General features: G+C 42.7%; 1 protein-coding gene across 2 annotated transcripts in view; it reads left to right on the plus strand.

Annotated features, from left to right (window-relative positions):
- Nucleotides 1-18,403, plus strand: part of LOC141131399 (transient receptor potential cation channel subfamily M member 7-like) — a 202,535-nt gene that overhangs the window by 92,775 nt on the left and 91,357 nt on the right. For both annotated transcript variants that reach the window (XM_073618613.1, XM_073618614.1), the window contains exons 14-18: nt 4,351-4,491; nt 4,926-5,057; nt 9,111-9,388; nt 13,475-13,703; nt 14,084-14,239. In XM_073618613.1, coding sequence (XP_073474714.1) covers nt 4,351-4,491; nt 4,926-5,057; nt 9,111-9,388; nt 13,475-13,703; nt 14,084-14,239 — 936 coding nt within the window. The remainder of the gene's footprint in view (nt 1-4,350; nt 4,492-4,925; nt 5,058-9,110; nt 9,389-13,474; nt 13,704-14,083; nt 14,240-18,403) is intronic.

Consider the following 18,403-nt stretch of genomic DNA (forward strand, 5'->3'; position numbering starts at 1 on the left):
TGCCCCCCCCACTCACATCAGGTGTCCCCAGTGCCCCCCCACTCACATCAGGTGTCCCCAGTGCCCCCCCCACTCACATCAGGTGTCCCCAGTGCCCCCCCCCACTCACATCAGGTGTCCCCAGTGCCCCCCCCACTCACATCAGGTGTCCCACAGCGCGCTCACCCCCCACCTAGAACCCCCGCCCCTTTCCATATCAGACTGGCAGCGGGGCGGGGGGTAGGCGGGGCGAGGCGGAGCGGGGCGGGCCGAGGCGGGCCGAGGCGGAGTGGGGCAGGGGGTGGGCGGCGACGCAGAAGCTTCGTCTAGCCCCCCCCAGCCGTCTTCCTGAACTTCAACAAAATGGCGGCCGGCGGAGACAATGTCTCCGCCGGCCGCCGACCTCTAGCGGCGGCGGCGGCGGTTTCCAAAACCGGAACCGAATTTTTCGGGACATTTCCCGGGACACCACAAATCCGGGAATGAAGTCCAAGTCCCGGGAATGTCCCGGGAAATTCGGGACAGTTGGCAGCTATGTAATTGAGGCCCCGGCTTTGCGGCCTACTGCAGTCCTTGTCCTATGGTTCCTTCTGCAATCGGGTGCCCTCTGGTGGTGGCCGTTGGTATGACAAGACATCCACCAATGTTAATGGAGCTTTCCCTACCTGTTTTCACTGCCTGCTCATCTCCTTCCCTTTACTTAGAACCCCAAAACATTATATATATTTTTTATTCTAACACCCTAGAGAATAAAATGGCGGTCATTGCAATACTTTCTGTCACACCGTATTTGCGCAGCGGACTTACAAGCGCACATTTTTGGGAAAAAATACTTTTTTTAATTAAAAAATAAGAAAACAGTAAAGTTAGCCCAATTTTTTTTATATTGTGAAAGATAATGTTACGCCGAGTAAATTGATTCCCAACATGTCACGCTTCAAAATTTCATCCGCTCGTGGAATGGCGACAAACTTTTACCCTTTAAAATCTCCATAGGCGACGTTTAAAAAATTCTACAGGTTGCATGTTTTGAGTTACAGAGGAGGTCTAGGGCTAGAATTATTGCTCTCGCTCTACCGATCGTGGCGATACCTCACATGTGTGGTTTGAACACCGCTTTCATATGCGGGCGCTACTCGCATATGCGTTCGCTTCTGCAAGCGAGCTCGGCGGGACGGGGCGCATTTAAAAAAAAATATTTTTTCTCTTATATATTTTACTTTTTATTTTTTATTTTTACACTGTTTAAAAAAAAAAAAAAAAAGTGTCACTTTTATTTCTATTACAAGGGATGGGGCACATTTTATTTTTTTTTTTCTTATTATTTTTCATTTTAACGTTTATTTTTTCACTTATTCCTATTACAAGGAATGTAAAAATCACTTATAATAGAAAAAAAGCACGACAGGACCTCTTAAATATGAGATCTGGGGTCAAAAAGACCTCAGATCTCATATTTACACTAAAATGCATTAAAAAAAAAAAAAAAAATGCCTGCCGCCGATAAAAGTGATCTCGCTGCGAATCTACTGCAGAGACCACTTTTATCTGAAAGAGAACCGCCGGCTCTTGAAGAAGATACTGGGGTTATGGTAGCTAGCTGCTACCATAACAACGGTATTTCTCTTCAAAGACAGGATGTATATAGTCGTCCTGCGGGAAGGAAGTGGTTAATTAAAATGAATTTATTATTTGTCATCTCCCTTTCACACGGGCTGTCTGATCAGGTTCGCCTGTCAGTTTTTCAGGCGGACCTGATTGGACCCTTAGCGGGGATATGGCGGTCTTGTGTCCCTGCATGGCAGGAAATAAAAGCAGTCACATTCGTTCTAGTCGTCTCTGTGTAAATGTAAGATAGCTTTATTTTCAATATAAAAATTAACCATTGTCGGTCGTTTAAAAAAAAAAAAAAAAAACCTGGCTCCTAACTTTTTTAGCTGGCTCCTAGATTCCAAGCAAATTTGTCAAGCCCTGTGTTACACAATGTGTTTTAACTTCTATTAAAATAAAATAATTAAAAAAAATCGTATTTTTATACCAAACCTATGTGCTTACAAAGTCAATTCTTGTAAAAATCCAAATCTCTTTCCAACACTACTGGGACGTTCGTTGGCGCATTTTTATTGGTGTGTCCACAGTATCACCCTGTGAGGATATACGGTAAACCCTTAATTGTTGTCATTTTATATTCAATAAAAGTGAGAGATATTTTGTTTAAAAAATTGATTTTAAAAAATGGAGTTAAGCTGGCCATAGATGGGTCCGTTTTTTCTTTGTACCAAAGGGTAAATGGTTGTGTTCTGACGGTGGGGAGACCGCCATCAGGATACAACGATCAGCTCTGCCTGCTATAGCCAGCAGAGATGATCGATCAGCATTTATCTGGTTGTACAGAAGTTGTTCGGTAACTATAGCGGCTGAAATTTAATCCATGTAGGCCGGCTTTATTCCCATAGCATGTTAAACAAAAAGCAAGAAAAATTTCCAGCTCAACTTACCAACTAGCCTGCAACAAACCAAATGGACCCTGTCACGTTAAAAACAGGAGTTATGTTTGCACACGTTTGCAAATACATGCGTTCGCTGCAGAGGCCCCGACAAAGCACCCCAGTATTATCTGCAGTACTAACTATATAGATTTTGAGAGCCTCCATAGTAGGCACACATACAATATATATTAATGGATAGATTGAGGGCAGGTTTGCCTGGAGCAGCCTGAGAGATGTCCGTATACCATTCAGATCAGTGAAATAAAACATTTGATCAGTTGCGACTTTTAACCTAGCCTTTTAATGATTAAATAAACACTAGGGTTGCACTGATACCCCCTTTTAAGACCGAGTACAAGTACCGATCCTTTTTTTTTACTGGGGAGGCAGCAACATGTACTTTTGTCCTAATCACGGCACTTTTCTATTTTTCAAGTGGCACTAATATGCATCACTGATGGGCACTGATAGGTGGCACTGATGAGGCGTGAATTGTGTTGGTAGTCTTTTTTTTATTTTTATTTTATTTTTTTACAATTTTTTTTTTTTTTTTACAATTTATATATTTTTTGTTACTACAATTCTTTCTTTTCTTTTTTTTTTTATCAGCCCTGTTGGGGGCTGATAAAAGACAGGGACAGGGACTAAGGACACGGATTCCCCAGTCCCTTTCTCTGCAGCTTCAGCTGCACTGAAGATGAATGGACAGGAGACAGAGGCTCCTGTTCATTCATAAACTGAAGCATCATAAACACGATGCTCAGTTATGAATGGAAAGAGTCAGTGATCACTATTTACAGGCTCCATCCTACGCTTTCCATCCTGACTGATCTGGGATGGGGGGGGGTAGGGGAGTGTGACCCGGAGGAGGACACGGGGGGGGGGGGGGGGGTGTAGGGGGGTGTGACCCGGAGGAGGACACGGGGGGGGGGGGGGACCGGAGGAGTACGAGGGGGGGGGGGGCGGCTGTCAGCTGCTTTTATTGAAAGCCACACAGGGAGATCGGTGATTGTAACTCCCCCACCGCCGCAACGATTATCTCTGAGGCTGCCCAGGTATCTAATTAGGCATCGAAGCATTTGCACGAGTACAAGTACTCGTGCAAATGCTTGGTATTGGCAGCGATACTAGTATCGGTGCAACCCTATTAAACACCATTAAAAGTGAATGTTGTAAGCCAGTAAAAAACAACCATTGCTTTGCATTTTGCTTGCTCTAAACTTTGGTTCAAATTAGGATAAGCTAGAAGCACAAAACCCTATTTAAAGAGTGTTCTTGGTAAGTGTGTTTTGTTTTTCCCTGCTTCTGCCTACCATGCTCGGCGGATAACAGTCTTGCTGGTATAAGAGCAGCCAAATACCCTGGAAAGTTGCATAGGTGGAATGTGATTGTTACTTTACAACAGATATGATTTACAGGCTGATCGTAATTTTTATTCAATTTGGCAGAAGGAACCATTGAGTACTAAGGTATACGTTTAATAACGCAACACTTCCCTTTTATCCAAATACCTATTTTTTTAAAGTTGGATCTGTTGGGAAACCCTAAATTTTCATAATGCTATAGCTGGAGTTTGCCAGTAGGTTGCTTAGGAACCAAGCTATTGTGGTATACAGGCAGGAAATGTGTTTATGCTGACTTTTAGAAAGTTATTTTTGTAGCTGCTTTTGGGGAGGCTGCTGAATTGATCTGGAAGATCTGATGTTAAAATGCATGGCATCTTATGGTGCCTTCAATCATCCAAAATGATCTTATTTATTAAAATTTTTTACTATAGATTCACTTTTAGGTTGTGTTTGGATGCTCCTTAAAGGTAAAATGGCATTACTGCTTGTAACCTATAATGGTTTATATTTATTTCAACTTGTTTTATGGGTTGCAGGGTAACCTTCCTCCAGACTATAAAATTACACTGATTGATGTTGGCCTAGTTATTGAATATCTCATGGGAGGAACCTATAGATGCACTTACACAAGAAAACGCTTTCGTCTCATCTACAACAATCTTCTTGCGGGAAACCGGGTAGGTTGTAATTAGGGTAACTTGGATAAAACTCATTGGATAAAACTCATTCCTTTCTACCTACTCTGGTTTTAACGGTGGTTGTTGCTGGAATTAATGGAAGCACTTTTGCTGCCAGAGCTGTTTTTGCATGCAAAATAATAATTTTAGGCCTGAAAATTACTTTTTTTTTTTTTTTTTTTTTAAATTTAGGGCACCTGACAGCCGACAGTTGGCTTGTCAAATTTACACCCCTTGCTGCTGCCAATTCCCCCTGCTGCTGCTAACGTATACCATGTGATGGTGGCAGTAAACGGGTTAAAACGTACAGATTGCTTTGAAAATTCTTTATACGCAATTATGGATCACTGCTAGGTTTCTAGGGTGCCTGAGATACTGTGACCCATAGTACAGGTTTCTCGGTTAACACTAGCTTTTACAATTTTTTTTTCCAGCGTTCTGGGAGAAACACAAGCATTACACCTCAAATGCGTAAAACGCATGAATCATTTGGAAACAGAACAGATAAAAAGGAGAGGATGAGGCACAATCACTTTATCAAAACTGCACAGCCTTACAAACCAAAGGTAATGCGATTTAGCTGATAAGATAAGGGAGTTTGCTTTTTTCTGTATCGTTCAGTTCTTTATTTTATTGTGGGCTAGGGATTGTAATCGAAACTATTACCTATTGATTTCTAAATATATAAAGTCTTCCCACTGGTCTTGCTCCTCCTGTTTCAGCAGGTGTAGTATTCTTAATGTGATGAAAACCATAGAGTTAAATCATATAAAGCCTAAGATATCGATTGGGAGGGTTGAGTCCAGGGGCAGACTCATGGGGCCCCCGGGCAATAGGAGATCATGGGGCCCCCTGTGTCCCTGCCCACACTCAAGCCACACCCACGCAAAGCCCCACCTACATATTGCACTGTCCACATTACATGTGTTCGTCACAGAATTTCTCTACACTATGTTCAAAAATAAATGTTTAATAAGTAGTATTAAAAGTATGACAGTGGTACAAAATGTACCAAAAAAAAAAATTCCAGCGTGATTCATAGGATACAATATTAAAACTCTTAACACAATTTAGAGCACATTGAGAACAAAAATAAATAATTGGGGAAAATTAAATTGTAGAGTTTAAAAGAGCACAAAATAAAACACATCTAGGTCTTTTCAATCTGACAGACTATATTCACATTTCCAAAGCAATAGCAAAATAATAAACCAAATTACCCCAATGAGATTAAAGACTAATGCAACCAAAATGCGGGCAGGGGCCAATATGTATTTTGCACTCCAAGCAATCTGTTCTGGCATAAAAACACCTTATTGTCACCACTGCAACTTACAGAAGTTGCTATGCACTAGCACAGAAGGATGGCATCAGGGGCAGCCTGCCAACCAAAACCAGCCTGCAGATACTGGGGTCTCTATAAACCCCAACAATTTCTACACACCACTGCAACACAACATTTACCAAGTTGCCATCGTTGCTCAGGTAAGGGTGAAATCTGTTGATTGCAATCAGGGGGCATACTAGCAATTAGAAGCAACCTGCAGGTATTGGGGTGCCCACAGTTCCTTTTGATTGCTACAAGAAGCAATGGATAATCAGATAAGGTGATAAACTGCTACATGATATCAGGGGCCATCCTGCCAATCAGATGCAGCCTGCAGATACTGCAGTGCCAACAGACCCCTTCGAATGTTATAAGCCTCCTCCATTGAGATCTGTACAGTGCACAGTTCCATAAAAAGTTGCAATGAATAATTCGATAACCTGATTGCTTTGATCAGATAAGGGTGGCATCTGTTACTTGCAATCAGCAGGCGTCCTACCAATTAGAAGCAGCTTGCAGATATTGAGGTGTCCCAACGACCCCTAAAACTGCTATACACCCCTCCAACATGCCCACTATGATCTCTAACCTCAGTAAAGCCTCTTCTTACACACGATGAGTATATTCGACAATTGATCGTCTGTTTGTTTTAGTTTTTTTCCGCATGCTTGTCTCATATCGAAGAGGTTACTTAAAGCGGAGTTCCACCCAAAAGTGGAACTTACGCTCATTTGTCTCCTCTCACAATTGGCACCTTTCGGGGGGGACAGGTTTCCTGTACCCACTTCCGGGAGTCCGCGCCGCGGCCCATGACGTCACTGCGGGGCTCCCTCCTACTTCCTGCGTCACCGTGCTAGTAGGAGAGAGGAGTGGGGCCTCGCACATGCGCAGTAGGGTTCCTGGCGTGAAGCCATAAGGCTACACTGCCAGGTTCGCTTACCCGCAATGGCGGCAGCAGCACTCAACAGCTGATGGAAACAGCTGCGGTGCCGACATTGCTGGACTCAAGGACGGGTAAGTGTCCTATTATTAAAAGCCAGTAGCTGCTGTATGTGTAGCTGCTGGCTTTTCATTTTTTTTTTTTTGGGCAGACCTCCGCTTTAACTTACGAAAATTCTTGTACGACAGAATACAACTTCAGAAGTGATGTAATGTGTTGTATTGTATTGCAATGTATTCTTTTGTTTCCATGCATGCATGCATGCATGGTATCACATGAGAACAATTTTCGTGCTTGTCTCTTTGGATAATTTTGCATGAACAGTCATGGCTCTTAAACTGTGTAGTATTGATCAGATTATCGTATGATCACTTTGAAAGTGGTATTTTTCGTCCAATTTTCTAATTGCGTGTACTAGGCTTTACTCTAGAAGTTGCAGTGATGTATCAGATAAAGGTGACATCAATAGCAATCAGAGGGTGGACAGACTATTGACAATAAAGGGGTATCCAGGCACACCCCCACCTCCAACAGGCAGTGTGCACAGATCTGGCCCCGTGCAGGAAGCACACACTCCCCATACAGAGACACGAGGCCCAGCAATGACACCGAACAATGGAGGGATTTGCAGTGACAGGGCAGGCTGACACATGGCACTGGCAACCCCCCAGAGGAGCCCGACAGCCCCAAACCCTCCACCCAAAGTCTTCACCAGAGCTGCACACCGCCAATCTGTCTATACACGGGGCAGACAAGTGTCTGGCCAGCTTGAATCCAATGTCCCCCAGTGCAGAACAGTTCAAGCAGTGATTAGAGCCACCTGGAGAGCCCTGTGGTGCCATGCCCTGTCCCCCAGGACAGAGCCAGGCACAAAGCTGTACTCAAAGTCAGGCATAAAATCGTATAACTGGCTTTGTAAATACCGCTTAGTAGTACTAATAAAGCAATAGTTACAAAGATAGTTAAATATAAATTAAAACGCACTTCACCCAGCGTTTGACCCTTTTGGATATCGCCACGTGATCGCTACAGCAGGGCAGGAGGCCACTATGCTTTAAAGCAATTGATCAACGTGTATTGATGTCTCCCATCTTTGGATGATCCCTCTGGAATTCACCATCTGATTGCAACACCAGGACACAAGGCCACTTTGCTCCATGACAATAGTTCGAGGCTCATTGACGTCTGCTATCTGGTGAGTGTCTAGATTGGTGGAGGTGCACGGTCGTGGGAGTCCAAATTTTTTACACACTGGGTGAAGTGTGTTTTATTTGATGCTTAGCACTATTGGATTTCTGGTGAGTGTTTCGGACACAGCACACCTACCAGTAGAATCTATCTGAACACAGTAAAATTCCCTCAAAAACGTCATGGATTTATTTATTTTAGAACTTAAGATTTTTTGTATGTTTGTCACAATTGATTGCTGCACACCATTTCCTTTTTATTGATTAATAAGGCTGGGTTCACACCTATGCGAATTGGATGCAGGTTTCCCTGCATCCATTTCGCATGACAGGAGATTGTGACCGGCTCTCTATGGAGCCGGTTCACATATCTCCATTCCGGCTGCAGAGTGGCTGTGCGTCTTTTGCTCCATTTTCAGGACCGAATTCAGGCATTAATTCGGCCCTGATTTGTCCTTGAAACGGAGAACAGGGACGCACCGGACCCCTGCTGCGAGCCACATCCGTCGGAAGTGTGAACCCAGCCTGAAGGTTGTATAGTTTTGCGTGCTAGTCGCTTACCTATTCATACAGCGCTCACTTGATTTTATTTTTATAGTTCAATACAAAGCCTTGACTTTTTTTTGGATATAATGATCTCCCCTACAGCCTGAGCCAGGTGCAGAGCTGCTGAGGGAGAGAGGCACTGAGAGACAGCAAGTGTACACTGTACATCGATCAGAAAAGCCTGGCCATGAGCCTGCAACAGTAATTAGCATTAAAATGGTAATTATCATTTTAAAGGGAGAGCTGCCTGGGGAATCTGACTGCTTCTGTGCACATTGAGAAGATAAAACGGACTCTACAGGAAAAGAAGTGGACATGAAACAGCCGCACTGCTCCCCCTGTATGCAGCTGCTGGCCAGCTTTTTTGTGTGGCTCTCATGTGCCATCAAAAGAGCTGCTGTGTGCCACCAGTTTGCCGACCCCTTCAATAAAGGTACCAGGACAGAGCATCTCATGGGGCCCCGGGCCCCCCCACTGGACCTCGGGCAGTGCCCAAGTGATCAGTCCACCCCTGGTTGAGTCTTAAAGTTGGGTGACTATTGGCTAATCTTCAGCTATTAAAAATTACCCTGTTGGTGTTTTTAACTGCAAATATCTCATGCTGTATGTTTTCTTGCAGGATGCCTCCATAGATGAAGCGAAGAAGAAAAGGGTTAAAGATGAAATTGTGGATATCGATGATCCAGAAATGAAACGCTTTCCTTACCCATTTAATGAGCTGTTGGTTTGGGCAGTCCTAATGAAGAGACAGAAAATGGCCTTATTTTTCTGGCAGCATGGGGAAGAGTCCATGGCAAAAGCTCTTGTAGCTTGCAAAATGTGCCGCTCCATGGCCTATGAAGCAAAGCAGAGTGATGTTGTGGATGACACCTCAGAGGAAATGAAGGAGCATTCAAGGTATTCTAAATCATAACTGTTCAAGTTGTCTTTATATAATATAAATAAATAAATATATATATATATATATATATATATATATATATATATATATATATATATAATATAAAACTGCATGCAGGGCACTTGACAAAAGCACTGGGGACAAAAGGGATGTGAAATGATTTGATACAGTAATGTAATCTTACAGATTACAGTGTACTGTGTGTGTTATGTATTTTTCACTTTTTAGAATTTGCCGCTGGGCTCCGCCCCCGTGCGTCATGATGCTTGCAGGGAAAGGAGACCAGCACAGTGATGAATCGAACGGAGTACACAGCCTGTGGACACAGCAATGGGACATCACAGGATCCTGGGGACAAGGTAAGTAATTTTAGCAGGATGCAATCCCCAGTGTGGCTCAGGGTTACCGCTTTTGGTAATGAAAATTCACCGTGAGCCACACTCAGGATTACCGCTAGGGAGGTTAATAGGAAAGCAGAGGAACTGGCTGCAACACCAGGGATTTCACACAAAGGAAGCAATACAAAGAGAACAGGATACTTTCTCATACAAGTACATGGTACAGCAGGGACATATCCGGAATATGAAGTATTGGGGTAACAAACACTTTACGTAGCGGATCATAGGTTAGACTAGGATACCCACAACTAATAAATGAAGACTATAGCGAACATTCTGACATAATCGGATAAATCCTTAGACCCCTTACACATGCCTCCGTTTGACTGACTCCGCTTGCTCAGCGGGGGATTGCTCCTCTGATCCCTGCCGAACAGGCGGATGACAGGTCCGTCTCGGCTCACTGTGCGGAACATAGACATAGAGTCCCGTTCTCCTCTATGGGGAAATCGGATGAAAATGGACCGCCTGTCCATTTTCATCCGATTCGCCAGATGGATGGAAAATAGGACCGCCATCTGTCTGTATTTGGCGGACAGGATCAAATAGCAGTGGGTGTCGGTGGACATGTCACCGCTGACATCTAGAGAGCGACATTTTTTTGCCCATTCTTCTTTGCAAAATAATTCAAGCTCTGTCAGATTGGATGGAGAGCGTCTGTGAACAGCAATTTTTCAAGGCTTGCCACAGGTTCTCAATTGGATTTAGGTCTGGACTTTGACTGGGACATTCTAACACATGAATAAGCTTTGATCTAAACCATTCCATTGTAGCTCTGGCAGAACTGAGAAATACAGTTGAGCTGGTCTAGTAGGGCTTTCCTGACATTTTCTTAGTCGCGTCCTATAGCAAAAAGCCATGGTCCGCAGAGAGCTTCCAAAGCATCAGAGGGATCTCATTGTTAAAAGGTATCAGTCAGGAGAAGGGTACAAGAGAATTTCCAAGGCATTAGATATACCATGGAACACAGTGAAGACAGTCATCAAGTGGAGAAAATATGGCACAACAGTGAAATTACCAATAATGGGACATCGCTCCAAAATTGCTGAAAAGACGAGAAGAAAACTGATCAGGGAGGCTGCTAAGAGGCTACAGCAACATTAAAGGAGTTGCAGGAATATCTGATAAGTACTGGCTGTGTGGTACATGTGACAACAATCTCCTGTATTCTTCATATGTCTGGGCTATGGGGTAGAGTGGCAAGAGGGAAATGTTTTCTCTTGCGAAGAAAACCATCCAAGCCTGGCTCAATTTTGCAAAAACACATCCGAAGTCTCCCAAAAGCATGTGGGAAAATGTGTTATGGTTTAATGAAACCAAGGTTAAACTTTTTGGCCATAATTCCAAAAGATATGTTTGGTGCAAAAACAACACTGCACATCACCAAAAGAACACCATACCCACCGTGAAGCATGGTGGTGGCAGCATCATGCTTTGGGGCGGTTTTTCTTCAGCTGGAACAGGGGCCTTAGTCAAGGTAGAGGGAATTATGAACAGTTCCGAATACCAATCAATATTGGCACAAAACCTTCAGGCTTCTGCTAGAAAGCTGAACATGAAGAGGAACTTCATCTTTCATCGTGACAACAACCCAAAGCATACATCCAAATCAACAAAGAAATGGCTTCACCAGAAAAAGATTAAAGTTTTGAAATGGCCCAGACGTGAATCCGATTGAAAATCTGTGAGGTGATCTGAAGAGGGATGTGCACAGGAGATCCCCTTTGCAATCTGACAGATTTGGAGTGTTTTTGCAAAAAAGAGTGGGCAAATATTGTCAAGATGTGCCATGCTGATAGACTAATACCCAAAAAGACTGTAATAAAATCAAAAGGTGCTTCAACAAAGTATTAGTATAAGGGTGTGCACACTTATGCAACCATATTATTTTAGTTTTTTATTTTTACTTCCCTCCACTTAAAATATTTCTGTTTGTTCAATTGAGTTGTACAGTTTATAGGTCACATTAAAGGTGGAAAAGGTTCTGAAATGATTTATCCTTGTGTAATTATTTTTTTACATCACAGAAACTTGACATTTTAACAGGGGTGTGTAGACTTTTCATATATAGATATATATATAGATATATAGATATAAAATATATCTATATATCTATATATCTATATCTATATAGATATATATATATATATATATATATATATATATATATATATATATATTATGTGTGTATAAATATATATACACACAACAATTATTTCACTCATGGTTAGTGTTTGACTGAAGTCATTTATTATCAACCAACTGTATTTACTCTTTTTAAATCATAATGACAACAGAAACTACCCAGATGACCCTGATCAAAAGTTTACATACCCTGGTGATTTTGGCCTGATAACATGCACACACGTTGACACAAAGGGGTTGGAATGGCTATTAAAGTTAACCATCCTCACCTGTGATCTGTTTGCTTGTAATTAGTGTGTGCGTTTATAAAAAGGTCAATGAGTTTCTGGACTCCTGACAGACCCTTGCATCTTTCCACTGCTGCACTGACGTTTCTAGTTTCTGAGTCATGGGGAAAGCAAAAGAGTAAAGGATCTGCGGGAAAAGGTAGTTGAACTGCATAGAACAGGAAAGGGATATAAAAAGATATCCAAGAAATTGAGGATGCCAATCAGCAGTGTTCCAACTCTAATCAAGAAGTGGAAAATGAGAGGTTCTGTTGATACCAAACCACGGTCAGGTAGACACAACTGCCAGGAAGATTGTTCGGGATACAAAGAAAAACCCACAAATAACTTCAGATGAAATACCGGACTCTCTGAAAACATGTGGTGTGGCTGTTTCAAGATGCAAAGTAAGGAGGCACTTGAAGAAAGACGGGCTGCATGGTTGAGTGGACAGAAGAAAGCAATTACTATGCAAATGCTACAAATTGTCCTGCTTACAATACGCCAAACAGCACAGAGACAAGCCTCAAACTTTCTGGCACAAAGTCATTTGGAGTAATGAGACCAAAATCGAGCTTTTTGGCCACAACCATAAACGTTACATTTGGAGAGAAGTCAACAAGGCCTATGATGAAAGGTGCACCATTCCTACTGTGAAACACGGAGGTGGATCGCTGATGTTTTAGGGATGTGTGAGCTACAAAGGCACAGGAAATTTGGTCAAAATTGATGGCAAGATGAATGCAGTATGTTATCAAATAATACTGGAGGAACATTTGCATTCGTCAGCCAGGAAGCTGTGCATGAGACGTACTTGACACAGCCGATCACATGGGTAAAGAGCTGCGCATCGGCTCTTTAGTGAGATCGAGGTCATGCTGTATCCCAGGGATACAGTGCGCCCATGATCGCTGCACTGCACGCCCCCAACAGTGAGACTGGGGCAAAGTCATATGACCCCGTCCTAGAACAAGAGCGGATCAAACCTGCCGTCAATTGTCTATACAGAGGGCGGGAAGTGGTTTTCTAATAAAAAAAGAAAAAATGATAAAAATGTCATGTGTGTACAGTGTCACATGACCGTGCAATTGTCATTAGTGACAACACTGGAAGCTGAAAATTGGCACCTGGGCAGGAGGGGGGAGGTGCCCTGTATTGAAGAAAAGTATTCACTATAGAGGGATGTGCTTTGTTCATATTTCATGTCTGAGGTTTACAACCACTTGAATACTTTGATATGGCAATTTCATATACAATTTTTTGCTTATTGTAGTGAATTTGGGCAACTGGCTGTTGACCTGCTTGATCAAGCCTTCAAACAGGATGAAACAATGGCAATGAAGCTTCTCACGTATGAGCTTAAAAACTGGAGCAATTCCACCTGCCTGAAACTAGCTGTATCATCGAGGCTCCGCAATTTTGTGTCCCACACTTGTACCCAAATGCTGCTGTCAGATATGTGGATGGGAAGGTTAAACATGAGGAAGAATTCCTGGTATAAGGTACTTTTATGCAACCTTACAAAATGTTTCTTCAGTAATTAAACAGCTTAAATGTTGTGCTAGATAATTTTAACATTTGTTTTTTATAATTTAAAGTGGACATCTATTATTGTGTAGTATTTACCACCTTCATATATTTCATATATCAGTGAAAGTATTTCAGATGTACAAATGGTTTTGTATATCTGGAAATCATTTAATTTGAATGTTCTGTTCTTTAAAAATAAATAAATAAATAACATGCCAAAGAAATACCCACTGCCAGACATTTTAGCTCAATACCAAATTACCTTTGCCAGCAGATAACCTTTTTCATTAAATGAAGCTTCTTAGATAAACTACTTTTAACTTTTACAATTTTTTTCATTTTTATGTTCAAGGTTATTTTGAGTATTTTGGTTCCGCCTACAATTCTAATGCTTGAATATAAAACCAAGGCAGAAATGTCCCACATCCCACAGTCTCAAGATGCCCACCAAATGGCAATGGATGACAGCGAGAATAACTTCCAGCAGGTGCCAGAGAACATTGCTATGGTAAGTTAAGAAAACAACTATTTAGTGTTTTCTGGATAAAGGAGTATGATTAGAGTACAGGAAAGGAACACATTTGAAATGTGTAATATGGTGAACGCACATCACTGATTGGGTAAAATTCTTATGTTCTTTAATTGAAAAAATAAAACTGGTTTATACACGTCTCTTTCTTCACCTTCTTAACCACTTCAGCCCCCCGGAAGAATTTACCCCCTTCCTGACCGGAGCACTTTTTGCGATTCGGCACCGGTCGTGCGACGTGCCTCCCAAACAAAATTGACGTCCTTTTTTCCCCACAAATAGAGCATTCTTTTGGTGGTATTTGATCACCTCTGCAGTTTCTATTTTTTGCACTATAAACAAAAAAATAGCGACAATTTTGAACAACACATTATTTTTTACTTTTTGCTATAATAAATATCCCCCAAAAATATATAAAAAAAACATTTTTTTCCTCAGTTTAGGCCGATACGTATTCTTCTACATATTTTTGGTTAAAAAAAAAAAAATCGCAATAAGCGTTTATTGATCGGTTTGCGCAAAAGTTATAGCGTTTACAAAATAAGGGATAGTTTTATGGCATTTTTATTATTAATTTTTTTTTTTTACTAGTAATGGCGGCGATCAGCGACTTTTATCGTGACTGCGACATTATGGCGGACACATCGGACATTTTTGACACATTTTTGGGACCATTGTCATTTATACAGCAATCAGTGCTATACAAATGCAGGCAGTGAAGGGATTAACCACTAGGGGGCTAGGGAGGGGTTAAGTATGTCCTGGGGAGTGTTACTAACTGTGGGGGGCGTGGCTACGTGTGACACATCACTGATCTCTGCTCCCGATCACAGGGAACAGAGATCAGTGACACTGTCACTAGGCATAACGGGGAGATGCTTGTTTACATTAGCATCTCCCTGTTCGTCCTCTCGGGGACGAACGGGGTATACCCGCGGCGATCGAGTCCATGGGACCCATGACCCGACTCACGGAGCTCCTCAATGGCATGGCGGCAAATTTAAAGGGACGTACAGGTACGCCCATTTGCCCAGCCGTGCCATTCTGTCGACGTACATCGGCGTGCGCCAGTCGGGAATCGGTTAATCATTCCTTGATTTTCTTCCTTGGTGCCCCTTTGCACTCTCAAAAACATGCTAATGAACTTGCTCAAACAAACCTTTTTATTATATATTTTGTTTCTAGATTGTACATTAAGGGACACAGGCTGTTGTAATTTGGGTACAATGCCTTATGCTGCTGCCTACAGGAGATAGTATAACCCCTCCCACTGCCACCATGCCTCAGTTTTTTTTGCTAGTGTCCTTGGAGACTGGAGATGATCGAAACATTTTTCTTTACTTTTTATCAAAATTATTTTTCTATTAAGTTTCCTCAGTTGCTGCAGAGCCAGAAGGATCAGTTATTCCTTGGCATTGCCAAAGAATTGATAGATGGACTCCATTGAGTGGAAGAAACAGAGCCAGCCTATAATTTGTTCTTAAGTGCTGGGCTCTGCTGAATGCACTTGCCTAGACACCTGGTGTAATGTATGAGTCCACCTCTGAGTGCTTTACAGGTTCAGGGCCATGGTGCTCTTGTCTACTGGAACCCTCTATCTGAAGGCTCTTTAGGGAGGGTGTCTACTGGAGGGACGAAACACTAGTAGAAGCGGCAAGTTCCCTGACTACTACTTCTCAATCCTCCGCATGCCTGTGGGGGAACTACATAGCCTCTCATAACCTCAGCTGTGGTGAGTTTGGGCTTTCGTCTTTGTGTCTTGTGAGACTGGTGTTCCCCCAAGGTGTTAACCTGTGGGACTCCTGCTGCAGCACTATTGGCCATACAGCTAGCAGTTTGAGGATGCCCCACAGATGCTCAATAGGGTTTAGGTCTGGAGACCTGCTTGGCGCCAGTCCATCACCTTTACCCTCAGCTTATTTAGCAAGGCAGTGGTCGTCTTGGAGGTGTGTTTGGGGTAGTTATCATGTTGGAAGACTGCCCTGCGGCCCAGTCTCCGAGGGATCATGCTCTGCCTCAATATGTCACAGTACAGGTTTGCATTCATGGTTCAATGGCTGTGTTGAGTTATTTGGAGGGGACAGCAAATTTATACTGTTATACAAGCTGTATACTCACTACCTTACATTGTAGCAAAGTGTCATTTCTTCAGTGTTGTCACATAAAAATGATAGATCACAAGCAAAGAGCAGTGGTCCTGGGGGCCCCTACCCAGCATATGGTCCTTACAATGCAAAGATTCAGTGAGTCTTTTCTAACCCCATCAGGGGCATGTCCCTCTCCTCTGTCTATTTATACTCCCAAGGTTTTCTGTCCATTGCCATTACCTCTGCAAGGCACTTTTGAGTTGGTTGCCTTAAAGGGATTGTAAAGTCAGAAGGTTTTTCATCTTAATGCATTCTATGCATTAAGATAAAAAAGCCTTCTGTGTGCAGCAGCCCCCTAACACTTACCTGAGGTCCCTCTCTCTCCAGCAATGTCCACGAGTGTCTCAGCCATCCGAGATTCTCCTTCCTGATCCTCCGCCATTGACTGCAGCTGCTGTCAATCATAGTCAGCCAGCCAATCAGGAGAGAAAGGGGCGGGGCTGGGGCGGGGCTCCGTGTCTGAATGGACACAGGGAGCTGTGACTCGGCTCGGGTGTCCCCATAGCAAGCTGCTTGCTGTGGGGGCACGGAACAGGAGGGAGAGGCCAGGATCACAGAAGAGGGAACCAAGAAGAGAAGGATCGGGGCTGCTCTGTGCATATCCAATGCAACAGAGCAGGTAAGTATAACATGTTTGTTATTTTCATAGGAAAAAAATGAGACTTTACAATCACTTTAACCTGTAAAGAATTCTTTCTTGTTCTTCACAAAAAACAGGTTGTCTTGAGGCTCAAGGCCTCTTTTCTTTCTGAGGTGGTTTCTTCCTTTCACCTTAGCCATAACATTATTCTACTTTTTCTGTCTTGCTTAACAGCTTCCAAAAAAGATTTCACTCCATTGTCTGGATGTAGTATGCACTGTTTGAGTCTATCGCTCAGCTAAAGCACCTTTTAGACCAGGGGTGCTCAACCTTTTGAACAGCGCCAACCACTTAGGTGATTTGGTAACTGGTTGGGGGCCACAATGAAATGGTTCAGAATTTCCAATTTTTTTTATTTCGAAAAGTGTAATAAAGATTTTAAACAAGTCAGGATCATAATTTTCCATGGGCCCAATCCCCGTTAGATGTTTACCCATTGTTTAATCACAATCACAAAAATCTAATTTTTAATAACCAGATAACCATTAATCCCACTCTTGTGCTCAGGTGTGACCAGCCAAAAAAGTGCTGAACCAGTGTTGCAGCCTTCACTATATCAGGGTTATTGCAGCCATCCATTGAATGGGCAAAACAAGGACTGTGGATCTACACAAAACAGACCAATGAAGTGCATGCCCTAGTAGTGCAAAAAACGTCTTTATTAAGCAAAGATAAAATGATACACTGTGCACACACATGCTCCTGGAATGACTCCAAGCTCATCACACACCTGTGAGAATCCACCTTCAGAACCTCTGTATGGATGGCACTAGATTTAATCCACTTGACTACAGGCTCCTCTCCCCGTGTCTGTGTGTTAGGGAAGAAAGTGAAAAGCGGGGAGCCGGGTGCAATAATGGCTTGTGTAGGAGTGTCCACTGACATATGTCCGCCGGAATTATGGAAGACTGGAAATCATTTATTAGAGCGCTGTGCACCTGAAGGAGGCTGTGCAGGTTGCCATAGGTTTGAGGTCATGGGCCACATCCGACAGCTCTGCGGACCATGAGTTGCTCATGACTGTTTAGGCACTGACTCTTGTCATTCCTGAAGGTCTCGGTATGAGACAGCCTGCTTCTTGTTCCCCTAGGCTTGGAGTAACTCCACTTTTGTTGAAAAAAACAAAACAAAAAAACCCCTCTGGGTGATCAATGTATTTTGCAGGGATTTTAACAAACTTTGTTGCAAAACCCTACCTGTTTCTGCTCTGAAGAAAAAGCTGCTTCTTTTCTGCTGAGTGAATCTGAATGGGAGTGACCTTTTCATCATTAGCTAATGCACTTGCTGTGTTCTAATGAGGAAAATACAGGATCTGCGTCCCTTTTAGAATTGACTAACCCTTTGGGAGTATCTCAC

This window comes from Aquarana catesbeiana, linkage group LG03 (genome assembly GCF_042186555.1).
Source record: "Aquarana catesbeiana isolate 2022-GZ linkage group LG03, ASM4218655v1, whole genome shotgun sequence".
Taxonomy (NCBI): domain Eukaryota; kingdom Metazoa; phylum Chordata; class Amphibia; order Anura; family Ranidae; genus Aquarana; species Aquarana catesbeiana.